Below are 16,892 nucleotides of genomic sequence, written 5' to 3'. Positions count from 1 at the left end.
CATTGTAAGGTAAATTCTGTAAGCGATTTCAATATTTGCGTAAGCATCTCTTAGCTGGTACTTATGAATTGCTTGCAAAATTTCTAAGTGAAATGCCGAGCCCAACTGGTCAAGCAGCTCGTTCATATGGAATTTGAAACTTCTAATTTCTCTTACTATTTCAACAGCGTCCACATCTCTGCTATATTTGAGGCCAGAATCTTTTGCACAGTTTTTCAAATCAGAGTCCGTTTTTTTTTGCAGTGATGACCCTGATAAGAATCCAAAATCATTTGAAACTTTTGTGTAGGCCTTTCTTTTACTCATTTTGGTTATTAATTTGTCATAAACCAAAAAACATTATAGTTGGAATTCTTGTCTTTGAGGTATGAGGCAGCTCTCATCCATAGCCATGTCTGATGATAAGGCTTTAACTCTCTTAGTTCGTGTATTTGGAAATGAATTCTTAATGCCAATTACATCACATGTTGATACAGCTTTGGAAATTATATCATCCACATCATCATCACGCCGTTTCTAAGTGCACACCTACATTGGATCCGATTTTCTCCGATCAGATCAGATCAGATCCGATCCGACAGGCGGCGCCTACATTGGATCCGTCTTTCTCCGATCAGATCAGATCCGATCAGACCGGTTTTCCGGCGAGGGTGCCTACATTGGTTCAGTAATCTTCCGACCACCGACAATGAGTTCCGATGTAAGGAGATGATGACATTGAATATATTTAAACATGTTAGCTTGCAACCCCCAACTTGCAACCAACTTGCAACCAGTTTGCAACCAATTTGCAACCAACTTGCAACCAATTTGCAACCAACTTGCAAACAACTTGCAACTAAAATTGCAACTCAACTTGCAACCAATCGGAATGAAACCAAACACTTCTCGATGAGAATAGGAGAAGCTACTCCCGACGTCGGCCGATATCGGATCTGATCTGATCGGATCGGAGAAAAACGGATCCAATGTAGGCATTCCCATTTAATACTATGGGTTTATTTTTTATTCCGACGTCGGATCTGATCGGATCGGAGAAAAACGGATCCAATGTAGGCACCCCCATTTAATACTATGGGTTTATTTTCTATTCCGACGTCGGATCTGATCTGATCGGAGAAAATCGGATCCAATGTAGGTGCGGCCTTAATCTTCTTGGACAGGCCATTCAACAGTTTTGATGCAATGTCAAGAGACGTGTCTTTAGCTTGTAATGACTTGTTTGTACAATCAATTGATATTAATATTTCAGACCACAAATAGAGCAGGCAGATAAACTTAAAATCAATGTTTTTGATTATAATTGACGGATTCGACCGTTACTTGATGGAAGTTCATTTTATCTAACAATAAAACACTGAAAACGTTTGTTTTCTATACGTCCACAAAATTTATTACAAGTTAGTGACTACAGCTGTTTCGGCAGAGTGCCTTTCTCAAGTGATATACTTAGTTTACAATGTGTTTGCCTTTTTAAGTCTTCAACTGAAGAGGTTGAGGAGTGGGGAGCTGTTTGTCTCGAGTTGGTCATTCAGAATTATATCTGTATTTTTCAGTTTATTAATTTCCATAGATTCTAAATAAGATAGCTTAAGGCCTTTATTTTGAATATGCAGAATTTGAAACTCTTCATTGAAAGAATGATTATGATCTAGAAGGTGAAGAGCGTATGTAGAAGTGTCTGTTTTTCTATTGTTGAATGCCCTTTTGTGTTCTGCTATCCGTTTGTCAAAAGTTCTGCCAGTTTGACCGATGTACGTTTTCGGACAGTCACCACAAGTTAGTTTGTACACACCACTCTGTAGTTGCTTTCTCTTTCGGCTTTTATTGTTCTTAATATATTTACTTAAGTTGTTGTTAGTTCTGAAAGCTGGTGTTATTCCTTTCCTTTTTATGTATCTGGCTATTTTTGTTGTTATCTTGCCAGTATATGTGAGAGAGCAGAAGGTACTGGGTTCTTTCTGTGGTGGTGGATACACAAATTTCAGGACTTTCTTATGGAGTTTTTGGTTTAAGTGTATCCACCACCACAGAAAGAACCCAGTACCTTCTGCTCTCTCTCATATACTGGCAAGATAACAACAAAAATAGCCAGATACATAAAAAAGAAAGGAATAACACCAGCGTTCAGAACTAACAACAACTTAAGCAAATATATTAAGAACAATAAAAGCCGAAAGAGAAAGCAACTACAGAGTGGTGTGTACAAACTAACTTGTGGTGACTGTCCGAAAACGTACATCGGTCAAACTGGCAGAACTTTTGACAAACGGATAGCAGAACACAAAAGGGCATTCAACAATAGAAAAACAGACACTTCTACATACGCACTTCACCTTCTAGATCATAATCATTCTTTCAATGAAGAGTTTCAAATTCTGCATATTCAAAATAAAGGCCTTAAGCTATCTTTTTTGGAATCTATGGAAATTAATAAACTGAAAAATACAGATATAATTCTGAATGACCAACTCGAGACAAACAGCTCCCCACTCCTCAACCTCTTCAGTTGAAGACTTAAAAAGGCAAACACATTGTAAACTATATCACTTGAGAAAGGCACTCTGCCGAAACAGCTGTAGTCACTAATTTGTAATAAATTTTGTGGAAGTATAGAAAACAAACGTTTTCAGTGTTTTATTGTTTTTGATTATGCTTGAAGCCCCAAAAACAGTTTCATTATTCCATTCATGATTGTTGGCCAGCTCCTTTAGAGCAGTGTATAATCCCTTAATGTTTTTCTCAATAGAAGTGATGGCCTGTCTTTTTGAAGACCATCGTGTGTAACTGTGTACCTTCAGAGTGCTATCCAAAAACTTGTTAAAACATTCCCATCGTATCGTTGAACCACTGGCAAAACAGAATATACTCTTTACAATACCAAAAAAGTGATCATCATTGGGGATACTTCTGCTGCATGAACACCGACCAAATTCAAGCTGTGCGCGGCACATGGCACAAATCTAACTAAGTCATTGATGTTGTCAATGTGAGCTTGTACGCTGTTGTAAATTCCTGACCACTAGAGAAATCAATGTATCTTATGACTTGACTCGTTTGTTCGGAATGCGGAACGTCTGGAGTACCTACAGTCAAAGACAGCACAGATAGAGTACAAAAAATACAATAGCTACTTCTTCTAGATATCTCACAAATTTTTCGAGCAAGAGAACTAGCAATCGCCAGTCTACGTCTTCTTCACAACTCACGAGCCGTGATTCATAGCCTGAACTGAATTTGACGTTGTGTGCAGCTCCGCTTCGCTGCTCGCGCACTGAGAGCATGATCAGTTCTATCTTCTGCCGCTCGACGCACTCCGCTTCTTGTGCCACCTGTATTACGCTGCCGTATTAGTATTAGCTTGCAACGCTGCAAACCATCCAGTTAACAAAACTTAAAATCCTTTATATATTACAATTATTTTTATAATGTTACTGACACCGTACCGGTATTTATGTATTCTCTTCTTTTTAATTTTGCTAGAATACGGCATCATATTTTTTCATCGAAAGTAGGAAAAATGCTTAGTTTATAAAATTAAAACCTTGGATTTCCTATAAGTTTTTCTTCCGCTAATTTTGCGCCCCCTCACTCTTGCGCCCTTGGCGGGCGCCTCTTTCGCCAACCCCTAAATACGTCCCTGAGTGTGTCGCATTTAAGATGAAGACACACCTATGTTTCGGCTATCAAAATATATACAGATTTGTAATTTTGCACAGTCATACAGGGTGATGTTTCACAATTTTTAAAATAATCAACTGAACTTTAAATTTTAAACGCGGCCTACTGCGAATACACAAACAGGGTTAATTTTCGATATGCGATTCGGTTTGCTTCGCGTTAGAGATATCGGAAAAAGTTATTTGGAAAAGTTGTTCCAAATATTATAACCCCACATACCAAGTTTTATGAAAAAAGATGAAAAAAGATGAAAAGATGAAGTTTTCGATCCTAATAGCATTATTAATAATATTTAAAAAATATTAAAATATTACTAAAATATTTTTAAATCGAAAACTTTTGGTCCATTTCCTTGGTAACACCTCCAAGGCTTTGATTCAGTGAATTTGTACTCTACGAGCTCCCTAGTGGGAAAGTTTTGGGGTAGTTCTGATTTCTTTCATTATATATGGATTTTGGGCTGCTGTATCCGAATATGAGGTTTGCGGACAAAATTTCTTGCCGGAACATTATAAAAATCGCGAAAAAATCGAAAAATTTCAGCGTTTTTCCGCTTTTTTGCTCAAATCTCGAAAACTATTCACTTTTAGTAAATGGTCTGTTAACAGAAATTAAAGTACTTAAAATGATCTACAAATATCACTATTTACTTTTTTTTTTCAAACGAACCGTTTGGTCTAAAGTTCAAGTTGAAAATTGCCAATTTTTAACGGTCTCGGCAAAACCCACTTTTTACATTCCAAAACTTTAGTTTTTATTAGAATGCTGTCATTTGATAAATTTCTCCTAGTTTTCTGTACAAATAATAAATGTTAGTTCATAATATGAATATGGTATGTCTCTTCCCACAGCTTCCATGAATCTATTCCATCTTAAAATACCGAGAATGTCTCTGCTTTTCCCAATTATTGTTCCCAAAGCCACAAAATGTTGGCACCTAAGACAGGTCATGCGGACCCATTGCTGTATATGTATATTTGTTCACATATTTTAGATGTATGCTATATTGTAGCACTGGTGGCAACGCTTATAGGTAGCTGCTAGGAGGTGAAGCGTTTGTAGCCACAGAAAAGACCAGAAAAAAAAAAGAAGCGAATCGATATACATGTGTGCAAGATGTGGAGTCGGTCTTTGCGTAGTGTCATGTTTTGAGGAGTACCACACAAAAGAAAACTTTTAATGTTAATTTAAATTACATTATTTTTGTTAAGTTAGTTACATTTTTTCAAGTTAGTTTTACTATCTGATGAGTACTTTTGAAATGAAAACGTTTAAGTTGGTTAAAAAAACTCATTAAAAAACATGTTTTGGTCATTTATTTGTTCATTTATATGCGACGTATATATAAGGCAATGGGACTCTAAGCATGAAAAAACCTTTGGGATTGAGGGACCAACATGCAAATTAAGGCCTGGCATAGAAAGGGTTAAAATCAGCATTTTCGTACACCTGTTGTGTAAAGCACGGCTGGTCAATTTTCTGCTGATCGCCTGCGATTGCTGACACTTCCAGATAAGCAACACGCTTGCTCAAAGTCTTGTAGCGGCAGTCCTTGCAGGGTTGGCCGTTTTCTCTACAAAAAGTACGGCTCAAAAAAATAAGTTTATGTAGTTTCCTCTTTGGGGTTTTGTTCATCCTATACAGAAGCTGTTCGCCCGGAAGTGTCAGCATTCGCAGGCGATCCGCAGAAAATTGGTCTGCCATGCTTTACACAGCAGGTGTACGATAACGCTGATTTTAACGTACATACAATCGGCGAATACCACACTTTTCACGTCATATGTGGCATTTCTTGTATTGACCAAAACATCAAGTAGCTCCTAAGAAATCCATTTCTCGGATAAAAAAAAACGGCTCCTGAGGTATATGTAAGTCAGGGAGCTGTTCAACTAATTAATTTTAAAAGGGCAAAACCTCAAGGTTTATCAGAAATCAGGATAACAGATGCGAAGGAAATGTTCACACCAACTGAAACTACGATTCCATCTGTGGCTCTAAGGGAAAAGCAGAGACATTCCCGGCCTCTTAGGACGGAATGGACTCATGGAAGCTGCCACAAGAGACATATTTTTTTATATACCATACCTATGAACTAACATTTATTATTTGTACAGAAAACTAGGAGAAATTTATCAAATGACAGCATTCTAATAAAAAATAAGTTTTTGGAATGTAAAAAGTGGGTTTTGCCCATTAGGTTAAAAAGAGACCGTTAAAAATTGGCATTTTTCAACTTGTACTTTAGACCGAACGGTTCGTCTGATAAAAAAGTACATAGTGATGTTTGTAGATAATTTTAAGTGCTTTAATTTCTGTTAACATACCATTTACTAAAAGTTAATAGTTTTCGAGATTTAAGCAAAAAAGCGGAAGCGTTTTTTCGCGATTTTTTTAATGTTTCGGCAAGAAATTTTGTCCGCAAACCTCATATTCGGATTCAGCAGCCCAAAATCCATATACAGGTTGATTGATTAGTGTGAGGAAGCTCAGGAGATCTGTTATAGTAAAAATTACAAAAAAAAGTTATTGACAAAAATTGTAGGCAGCTTTAAACTCCACATTTTAAAATTAGTTACAATCTTACAGGGTGTACCATAAGATGGTGGCAGACCAAACTTATGTTTTTTTAAATGGAACACCCTGTATTTTATTTCAAATTTGAAATCTGCTTCACTTCCACATCACAACAATGTAAAGGTTTATTACGTTATACCGGGTATTTAAAAAGTTATATCCAATATTACCTGAAAATCGTATTAAGTTTAACTCCCTGTATAATTAAAAAGGAGTATAGGAACATTGCTCTATTGCAACCATAGTTTTTTAATAATTGTTGAAAATTATAAAACATATTCGTTTTTATAATATTCGTTAAATCAAATACGGGGTAAGTCAAAAGGCAAGTACATTATTTTCTTGGTAATTTTAAATAGAACACCCTGTATTTTATATCACTATCGAAAAGTACTAATATCGTACTTCAAATTTTATCAAGTACTTCCTATACCTCAAGTTATCAGTTTTCTAGATATTTTTATTTTTCCATCAAAGTATTATTTTGGTAGATATTTTAACGTTTACCAATAATTATTATAGTGAGTTGGCCATGATTGATTTGTCAGAAACTGACAGTTTGACATTATTGTTTATTAATTCAGTATTGGGATACACCGTAAATTAGCAACAATTATTATCTAGTAATTCAGTAATTAATTCAATTTAAATTAGCAATAATGAATTTTACTACTGATGAAATGGTAGATATGATCTGGATTTTGGGGAATGCAATAAAATTCATTACTATCATCTAGCATTTATCAAGAACGGTTACCAGATAGGCGGCAACCTAGACAAGATACATTTGAAAAATTGAAAGATCGATTTAACTGCACTGGTTCAGTGAATTATGAAAAATATAAACGAACAAACACTAGTGTGACAGAGGAAAACGAAATGAGTGTGTTGATGGCATTTACAGAAAGCCCACACACAAGTATAAGGTGTATTTCCAATGAACAAGAACTTAGTTACTACTCTGTTCAAAACATTCTATCTAAAAACAAGATGCACCCTTATATACAAAAGCACCAAGAATTAAATAATGATGATTTTCAGAAACGAATAGTATTTTGTGAATGGGCCTTAGAAAAAATTAATGAGCAGAGATTTTTTTGATTATGTCTTATTGGGCGATGAAGCTACATTCCATCGAAACGGTTCTGTTAATAGGCATAACTTTCACTACTATTCAACAAGTAATCCATACCACATAGTAACACATAGTCAAACAAGATGGTCTCTAAATGTGTGGGGAGGTATCGTCGGTAACCGTATAATAGGACCATATTTTTTTGAAGATAACTTAAATGGTGACATTTATTTAGATTTTATCGTAAACCAATTACCGATATTATTAGAAGAGGTTCCACTTAATCATTGATTAATAACTACATGGAATATTTATAATCAATGACTTAATATACGTGAACAAATGTGGTTTCTACATGACGGTGCTCCTGCGCACCACAACGAATTAGTACGTGGTGAACTTAATGATCAGTTTGGTGAAAGATGGATCGGAAGGGATGGACCGGTAAGGTGGCACTTAAGGTCACCAGATTTCAATAAAATCATTTTTTTGGGGTTACGTTAAGAATGAAGTATATAAAATACAAGGGATGATATGAAAAATAGAATTCGAATTGCATTTCAAAATATTTCTTTACAAATGCTTAGTAATGTAAGCAACTCTTTCAATGACCGCGTTCAAGTATGCATAGATGTTTTGGGAGGTCATTTTGAACACTTTACTTAAGTAAGATAAGTTAAAATTACTAGTTAATGTCAAACTGTCAGTTTCTGACAAATCAATCATGGCCAACTCACAATAATTATTGGTAAACGTTAAAATATCTACCAAATTAATAATTTGATGGAAAAATAAAAATATCTAGAAAACTGATAACTTTAGGTATAGGGAGTACTTCATAAAATTTGAAGTACGATATTAGTACTTTTCGATAGTGATATAAAATACAGGGTGTTCTATTTAAAATTACCAAGCAGATAATGTACTTGCATTTTGACTTACCCTGTATTTGATTTAACGAATATTATAAAAACGAATATGTTTTATAATTTTTAAAAATTATTAAAAACTATGGTTGCAATAGCTCAATGTTTTTGTAATCCTTTTTAATTATACAGGGAGTTAAACTTGATACGATTTTCAGGTAATATTGGTTATACTTATATATAAAACTTTACATTGTTGTGATGTGGAAGTGAAGCAGATTTCAAATTTAAAATAAAATACAGGGTGTTCTATTTAAAAAAACATAAGTTTGGTCTGCCACCATCTTATGGAACACCCTGTAAGATTGTAACTAATTTTAAAATGTGGAGTTTAAAGCTGCCTACAATTTTTGTCAATAACTTTTTTTTTTGTAATTTTTACTATAACAGATCTACTGAGCTTCCTCACACTAATCAATCACCCTGTATAATGAAAGAAATCAGAACTACCCCAAAACTTTCCTAGTCAAAACACAATTTTATTGAATCACTTTTTCCAACAGAAAATGGGCCTAGTTACTCGAAGGAGTAAAGACCAATATAAAAATAAAATAAAAATTTTATTTTTAATTCAGTTGCAATGCGAAGGCAAAACAATCTTACTTTTCAATTAGAATACGGAGCGCAGTCCAGTCCTCTGAATCGCGATTTTCGGCTCTTATTGGAGCCTCATCGGAAAGAACGTAGGCCTGTTCTCCATTCTCTGACTGATCAGCACTGAGAGCTTTTCCCACCCATTGCAACTTGAACAAATTTTTGATATATACAATTTATCTTTGCTAAGTGTCGAAGTCTTCCTAGTATTGTATTTATTTTTTGTAATATTCTTTAAAAAATCTTTATTTTTCTTCATCTTATCCTAGTATTTCACCAATTCTATTTTTCAGCAATTAATTTTGTTACTATTATTAGCATTTAAAAATATCCCACTCTTACACTATTTTTTGACGCACTTGACCACTTTGTCTTGTTTCATTAATTTTTCAAGTTATCTTTACACAATAATTATTTGCACAACAATGCAGTAGGTATTTTAATTTTTTATTTTTTACTGAAACTTCACGAAATAGCATATATTATTACATAAATTTATAAAATAAAATCAAATATTACCAACTGGTTAAATCATTTATACTAAAATTCCACTCAATAAACAATAATAAATTAAAAAAAAAACTTCCGCGAATATTTTTTAATCGCTACTTTTTCCAATCTAAAATATCATAAAATTGAAAATTATTAACCATGTAAGGCTTTCCTGTTTTTTTTTTGGTTAATTTTATGATCATTGCCATTTCCTGTGGAGTTGAAATAGGTCCACTCAGTAAAGCTCTTTTTTTGGCAGACTCTATGCAGGAATGCATAGAGTCACCCTCATTTTGGGTATGCCCCACGATAAGGAATTTAAAAAACGACTTCTAGCATCCGCACTCTATTGCAGTCGGAGAGCAACTTGAACTGACCAGTGAAAGTGAACAACTTTACTGTAACTGACCGACTCATCCACGAACTCGTAGGTGAGCGTGGGGATATACTCGGACATTTACTCAAATAATCCTTATTTTTGAAGCTTAGTTAGGGAAATAGAGACAACTTAAAAAACAGGTTAATTTAAAATTTTCTTTGCCACATTCGGTGAAATAGTCGGGCAAGTTTGCTAGTAAAATACTAAGACAACTTAAAAAGACTGATATGTTAAAAAAATCGTAATGCAGATGTGGGGCTAGACTAAAGCATGTGGGAATGTCCGGGTATTTCACGACAAGTATGATGAGAAAAGGCAAATATTAATCGGATAATAAAAAGGTATTTTAAGATATCTTCCTTTTAACCCAGGTATTTCCAACAAATCAACTAGTGCAATATTAAGATATTGCTCATAAACACCACAAAGCAGCCGATTGAACAAATCTTAGTATCTCTCCAGATAGCTTATGAAATTTTACATCAGATAGAGCAGATAACTCAAAAGTCAAATATTTGAAGATATCTTAGTATTGTTCTAGTGCGACGATATCATGTCCAGAAATTCTTTCACAAATGAAATTTGCTGTTCCACAGAGAATGCTTCCACAAAATAACTTATTTTTATTGGCTTTCATGCAACAAATTATGGTAGACACTCATTCATGGATCGATCCCTAGAGTTTTTGAATATAGAAGATAGATTGGATGTGTTTAATAACTCTTTGCAGTCATTTAAGAGAACTCTTTTGGAAACATTTTAATGTTATATAGCTATTACATATGTACCAGTTTACTAGTGATATCTTACGTACCTAATGGATTTATTATTTAAATAACCTTTTGTTGATTTTGTAAGTGTATATATGTACCTATATGAATCTTTTAAGCTTTTCTTAATAGGATGCTATTTAGACTAAGCTATATAGCCTTTAATCAAAAATGTACTACATATTATTCTTTGTAATGGGGGTTTCCCGTCTAATAAATAAATAAATAAAATAAATTTTGGTAGAATATTTCGACGTATTATTCTATAAACACTGGTGTCATTTTGCACACAACGTGAATTTATCTTAAAAGGAATCGATTCCGCTCAAAAAGTTATGTCTCAAAATTGTGGACTTATGCACTTTTTGGAATGACCGATTCAATTGTTTTAAATAAATTTCACACTCCTAAAGTTTTACTTCAGTGTCATTGTGAAATTTCAAATGATGTTTCAAACTACTTGCTGTAGAAAACTGTTTAAAACAAATTTCACATTTGAGCGGTTTTTCTCCAGTGTGCACTCTTAAGTGTACTTTCAAATGACTTTTTTCACTAAATTGCTTTAAACAAATAGCGCACTGGTAAGGTTTATCTCCAGTGTGCACTCTCAAATGTGTTTTCAAATTATCTGATTTACTAAACTGTTTAAAACAAATTTCACACTTGTACGGTTTTTCTCCAGTGTGCACTCCCAAATGGTTCTTCATTTCACTTGTTGTAACAAATTGCTTTAAACAAATTTCACACTTGAACCGTTTTTCACCAGTGTGCACTCTCAAATGTGTTTTCAAACTACCTGATGCACTAAACTGTTTAAAACAAATTTCACACTTGAACGGTTTTTCACCAGTGTGCACTCTCAAATGTGTTTTCAAACTACCTGATGCACTAAACTGTTTAAAACAAATTTCACACTTGAACGGTTTTTCTCCAGTGTGCACTCTCAAATGTGTTTTCAAAGAACCTGCTCGACCAAACTGTTGAAAACAAGTTTCACACTTGAACGGTTTTTCTCCAGTGTGCACTCTCAAATGTTTTTTCAAACCACCTGAATCACTAAACTGTTTAAAACAAATTTCACATTTGTACGGTTTTTCTCCAGTGTGCACTCTCAAGTGTTTTTTCAAATGATTTGATTTACTAAACTGTTTAAAACAAATTTCACACTTGTACGGTTTTTCTCGTTTTTCTCCAGTGTGCACTCCCAAATGGTTCTTCATTTCACTTGTTGTAACAAATTGCTTTAAACAAATTTCACACTTGAACGGTTTTTCACCAGTGTGCACTCTCAAATGTTTTTTCAAACTATCTGGTGTAGAAAACTGTTTAAAACAAATTTCACATTTGAACGGTTTTTCTCCAGTGTGCACTCTCAAATGTGTTTTCAGACTACCTGATTCACTAAACTGTTTAAAACAAATTTCACACTTGAACGGTTTTTCTCCAGTGTGCACTCTCAAATGTTTTTTCAAACTATCTGGTGTAGAAAACTGTTTAAAACAAATTTCACATTTGAACGGTTTTTCTCCAGTGTGCACTCTCAAATGTATTTTCAAAGAACCTGCTCGACCAAACTGTTGAAAACAAGTTTCACACTTGTAAGGTGTTTCTCCAGTGTGCACTCTCAAATGTGTTGTCAAACTACATGATTCACTAAACTGTTTCAAACAAATTTCACACTTGTACGGTTTTTCTCCAGTGTGCACTCTCAAGTGTTTTTTCAAAGAACCTGCTTGACTAAACTGTTTTAAACAAATTTCACACATGAACGGTTTTTCTCCAGTGTGCACTCTCAAATGGAGTCTGAAGTTACTTGCTTTACTAAACTGTTTTAAACAAGTTTCACACTTGTGCAGTTTTTCTTCAGTGTGCACTCTCAAATGAGCTTCTAAACTACTTTTTGCAGTAAATTGCTTGAAACAAATTTCACATTTGTAAGATCTATGTCCAGCAGTCTCAACGTTCCCATTTTTATTTAACATTTTTCCTTCAATGTGATGATCTGTATATGTTCTTTTATATGAATATAACGTCTCCATAATTTTCATTTGGTTTTCCTCCTGGCAACAACCTAAAATACAAACCAACTATAAACATTTTATTGGAACAGAAAACCAACGAATATAATTATTGGTAGGTTAGGAATATAGTGTTAGGATAGCCTTGCTACGCCCATGATAGAAAATGTTTGACTATTCAAGTATGCATTTGCCCTACAATGGTTCGAAATAATTCCAAGTAGCAACAAGTGAAATTCAATTTTAGAAAGCTTCCACTTCTATCCCTAATTCTGCTTTACGTATCTCCATGTAAATACCGGGTGTCCCAATAAGAATGGCTCTCGACCATATCTCAGGAACCGTTTATAGTACAGCTTTGGAAAAAAAAAAGAATGTGTGTGTACTTTGTACGCACGTAAGAAGATATTCTTCTATTATATAATAGGTAATTTAAACGAAGTAAATATACTTAAAAGGTTATTTGTACTTATTTTATTTCAAAATCAAACTAACTTTCTTATCTACCACTTTCAAAAAAGAAGAATATCTTCAAAAATTATATAATAATTTACTTACAATCATAAAATCTATAAAAAAAAAATAAAAAAATAATAACTTGCTTGGGGCTTGAACCCACTTCACGTCTACCGCGCCGTACGAAAGTTGACGCCATTTCAAACTGCACCAAACTCTCGTATACGTCATGTGGGAATATACACAAACTAAACGTTTACACCATAAATTTATATGAATTTAATAAAATTATTAGTTTGATTTTTGTCGAAATAAAATACAACAAAATATAGAGTAAGAAAACGATATATGAGATGAAGATTTGTAGAAAGTTTGTTCGTAATCAGATTATGTAAATTAAAGCATTGCCTACTAATAGGTAACTACATTATTTTGTTTACATTTTACAAATAGATAGGTATTGAAACTATTAGGTATTTCCAATTGAAACATTTAGAATTACGTACCTGCGGCTTTTCAAAACTATTTAAAAAGTCACTATAATTATAAATTTGATTTTATTTCTGTCCACACATCAATAAAAACTAATATTATACAACATTTTTGTTTACCGATAACCTTCATATTGAACAATTATTGACAGATCATTTCAAAATTTCAACACCCAATCAGAGCCCGTATAACAACTAATACCATACTGTCGGTGTGCGCATGCGCGCGGATCAATCAAATTTTACCCTCAATTGATTCGCCGCTAAAGAAGAATATCTTCAAAAATTATAACAAAAGTTGCCTCGAGAAAAGCCTGGAAATTATTTTCATAATTGTAAGTCCACCGCTAGAGGGCGTAATAGAATATCAAAAATTAAAAAATCGAAATTTTACAAAATTTGCCTAATGAAAGGGCACTGGAAATCCGATTATCGTGTTCTTCATACAATTCTGCGCATATTTTATTTCACACGTTTAAGTCTACTGTTCAAATAAGAGGTGGGGGTGAGTGGGAAACTTATTATGAAAAAATCGCTGTAAGTCTGGTTCTGCTTAATCGATTTTTGCAAACTTGGTCTTGTTGAAAACAGCTTTTTTTCGTCAATGTAATAGTTATAATTTGGAAACAGCCTATTACGTAATATGCCGGCTAGGAGGCGCTATTTATTTTCTTTTTAGAAATCTAGTTTTCTTTGGAAAATATTAAATACAAGTATGTATTTTTTTTCCTGTATTACAAAATTAGACCAAACTAGCAACAGAATACCGAAAACCGCATGTCTATACCTTTTTTCTATCTCGAGATATCTTAAGAAACGTGTAAATTTTAAACATAACTGTTGCTGTCATATAAGTGGAAATATATAGAAGCAAGTAGTGTGCTATGGAAAAAAACAAAGAAGAATTTTCCAGATGTCACCGTATATAATAAATCAAAACAAAATATGAAAAACTCTACTACTGGGGTGACGTCTTTGGGGATATTTCATTGCATATATTCTAGCCGCAACAGCTGCATTTCTTATGCATTCAAAGAATGTGGCTATCATGTCAAATGCATCTTCGTTTGTAAGAATCATCTTGATGTATTACCGCAACAAATCATCAATGAACAAATTTTTATGTTTTACTGATTTGACACATAATTTGACACATGATGACTTTTTGAAGTTAATACTTCTAATAGTTCTATTTTTTTCCATAGCACACTACTTGTTTCCACTTTGACTTCCTTAACTTAGTTTACCGGTGACAATAACAGTTATGCATTTATCTTATTTGGGAATAAGACAATTGATATTAAAATATAATGAAATAAAAATTAAAAATTTGTGTAGAAAATCTGACGTTTTTACATTTTCTACGATTCATCGAGAGAAAAGCAAATGCGCGGAGGCAACAATTCATAACCATTTACATATTAACGCTATTTTTTTGGTACTATTTTAAGTATTAAAATTAGTGTAATATTTAAATAAAAATAAAATTAAACTGTTTAAAATATATTTATTTCGTTAAAATCATAATAATAGAAGTATAACTTCTTACTCGCGTACAAAGTACACACACTCTTGTTTTGTTATATTTTATAGTGTTGTTTTGATTCATTATATACGGTGACATCGGGACAAGGTTCCTTTGTTTTTTTCCATAGCACACTACATGCTTCTATATATTTTCACTTATATGACAGCAACAGTTACGTTTAAAATTTACACGATTCTTAAGATATCTCGAGATAGAAAAAGGTATCAACATGCGGTTTTTCGTATTCTGTTGCTAATTTGGTCTAATTTTAAATACCGGAAAAAAATACATACTTGTATTTAATATTTTCCAAAGAAAACTATATTTCTAAAAAAAAATAAATAGCGCCTTCTAGCCGGCATGTTACGTAATAGGCTGTTTCCAAATTATAACTATTACATTGACGAAAAATAAAATTTCGATTTTTTAATTTTTGATATTCAATTACGCCCTCTAGCGGTGGACTTACAATTATGAAAATAATTTCCAGGCTTTTCTCGGGGCAACTTTGTTATAAATTTTTTTCCCAAAGCTGTAGTATAAACGGTTCCCGAGATATGGCCGAGAGCCATTCTTATTGGGACACCCGGTACAGTATGCGGCAAAATAAACAGTACTGAAATGAATATTGAAATGTTTATGATTATTTATATATCTAGTATAGATGATATTATAGCCTTGCAAACATTATTCACGACGACGCACGTACCCGATAAAACAGATGTTAAAGTAGCCCACTGGCTAGTGGCAGATCTACGGGGAGGGTAAATGAGGAAATTTCCCCCTAAAGCGGTCCTAAATCAAAGAAAAAAAATTGTTCAAACATAAAAAATACACTGATCAAAACGAAAAAGGAGCCACTTATGAAGATGATCGTAATTTTGAACTAATTTATTTTACGACTATATTATTTTTATATAATTACAGTTAAGGCTTTTCGCTAGACACAGCAGTTTTTGTTACTCAACTGCAAATTATGTGGTGAAAAAAAAAAAATAAATAAAAAGTGATAAATGCGAAAAATTCGATTTATTTGTTTAATATCAGAGTTGCTAAAAATTATTTTAAAACAAAACTAGTAGCGTGTATGGGCTCCTCTAACTGGCCAAACTTCTGCAAAACCGTCCAGGCGTGCTTTCAATCAAATTTCGAATAGTTCCTTGATCTAGTTGTTCCCATTCTTCCACGTGATCTTCCTTGACATGTTTCCTTGTAGGTTTCTTAGTGACTGAGGAACTTTCAAGCGCTTTCCGAGTGTATCCTAAATGAGTTCAATGGGATTCAAATCTGGACTCCTCGCTGGCCACTCCATAACCTGAATATTTTGGGTAGTCAAATAATTTTGCACTATTTTGGCCACATGCGGTCTCGGATTATCTTGCCGAGTGATAAATTCTAGATACATATTTTCAGCAAGTGGGACAGTATGTGATTCAAGAACTTCATTTATGTACCGATCTGCCGTCATCTCACCTCGCAGAATAACTACTAAGACAGAATAGCCATTTAAAATTATCCCACTCCAAACCATAATGGAACCTCCGCTAAAAGCCTGGATTTCTTGAATTGTGGGATCCAAAAAGCGCTGGCCTGGTCTTCTCCAAACTGTAACACGTCCATCAACATGATCTAGAAGAAATCTGTACTCGTCAGTAAACATTACGTTACTCCATTGTGCCCTGGTCCAATTCATATGTTCTTCTGCAAACAATCGTCTGGCTCAATGATGTGCAGGGGTCAAAGGAGGTACTCCAGCTGGCTTTTTTGTATTTAACCTATGTTCATGAAGCCGATTACATATATTTTGAGTATTTACTCTTGTACCCGTAGCTTCTACCAACTCATTTTGTAGCATTCGAGTAGTACTTCGAAGGTCTCTGACGGCCCATAGTTGTAAAGGTCGATCCT

At 33.8% G+C, this 16,892-nt stretch overlaps 1 protein-coding gene across 4 annotated transcripts in view; it reads right to left on the bottom strand.

The window, feature by feature from the left end:
* LOC126891744 (zinc finger protein 271-like) overlaps positions 1-16,892 on the bottom strand; it is a 235,120-nt gene that overhangs the window by 176,027 nt on the left and 42,201 nt on the right. For 2 of the 4 annotated variants that reach the window (XM_050661017.1, XM_050661019.1), the window contains exon 3: positions 11,456-12,562. In XM_050661017.1, the coding sequence (XP_050516974.1) occupies positions 11,456-12,562 (1,107 nt within the window). Of the gene's footprint in view, positions 1-9,406; positions 12,563-16,892 lie in introns of those variants that run through there. The other 2 variants (XM_050661020.1, XR_007700532.1) reach the window with 2 other exon arrangements.

This window comes from Diabrotica virgifera, chromosome 9, assembly GCF_917563875.1.
Source record: "Diabrotica virgifera virgifera chromosome 9, PGI_DIABVI_V3a".
Classification (NCBI taxonomy): domain Eukaryota; kingdom Metazoa; phylum Arthropoda; class Insecta; order Coleoptera; family Chrysomelidae; genus Diabrotica; species Diabrotica virgifera.
Note: the sequence above shows the minus strand (reverse complement) of the source record. Positions and strands in the feature narration are given on the sequence as shown.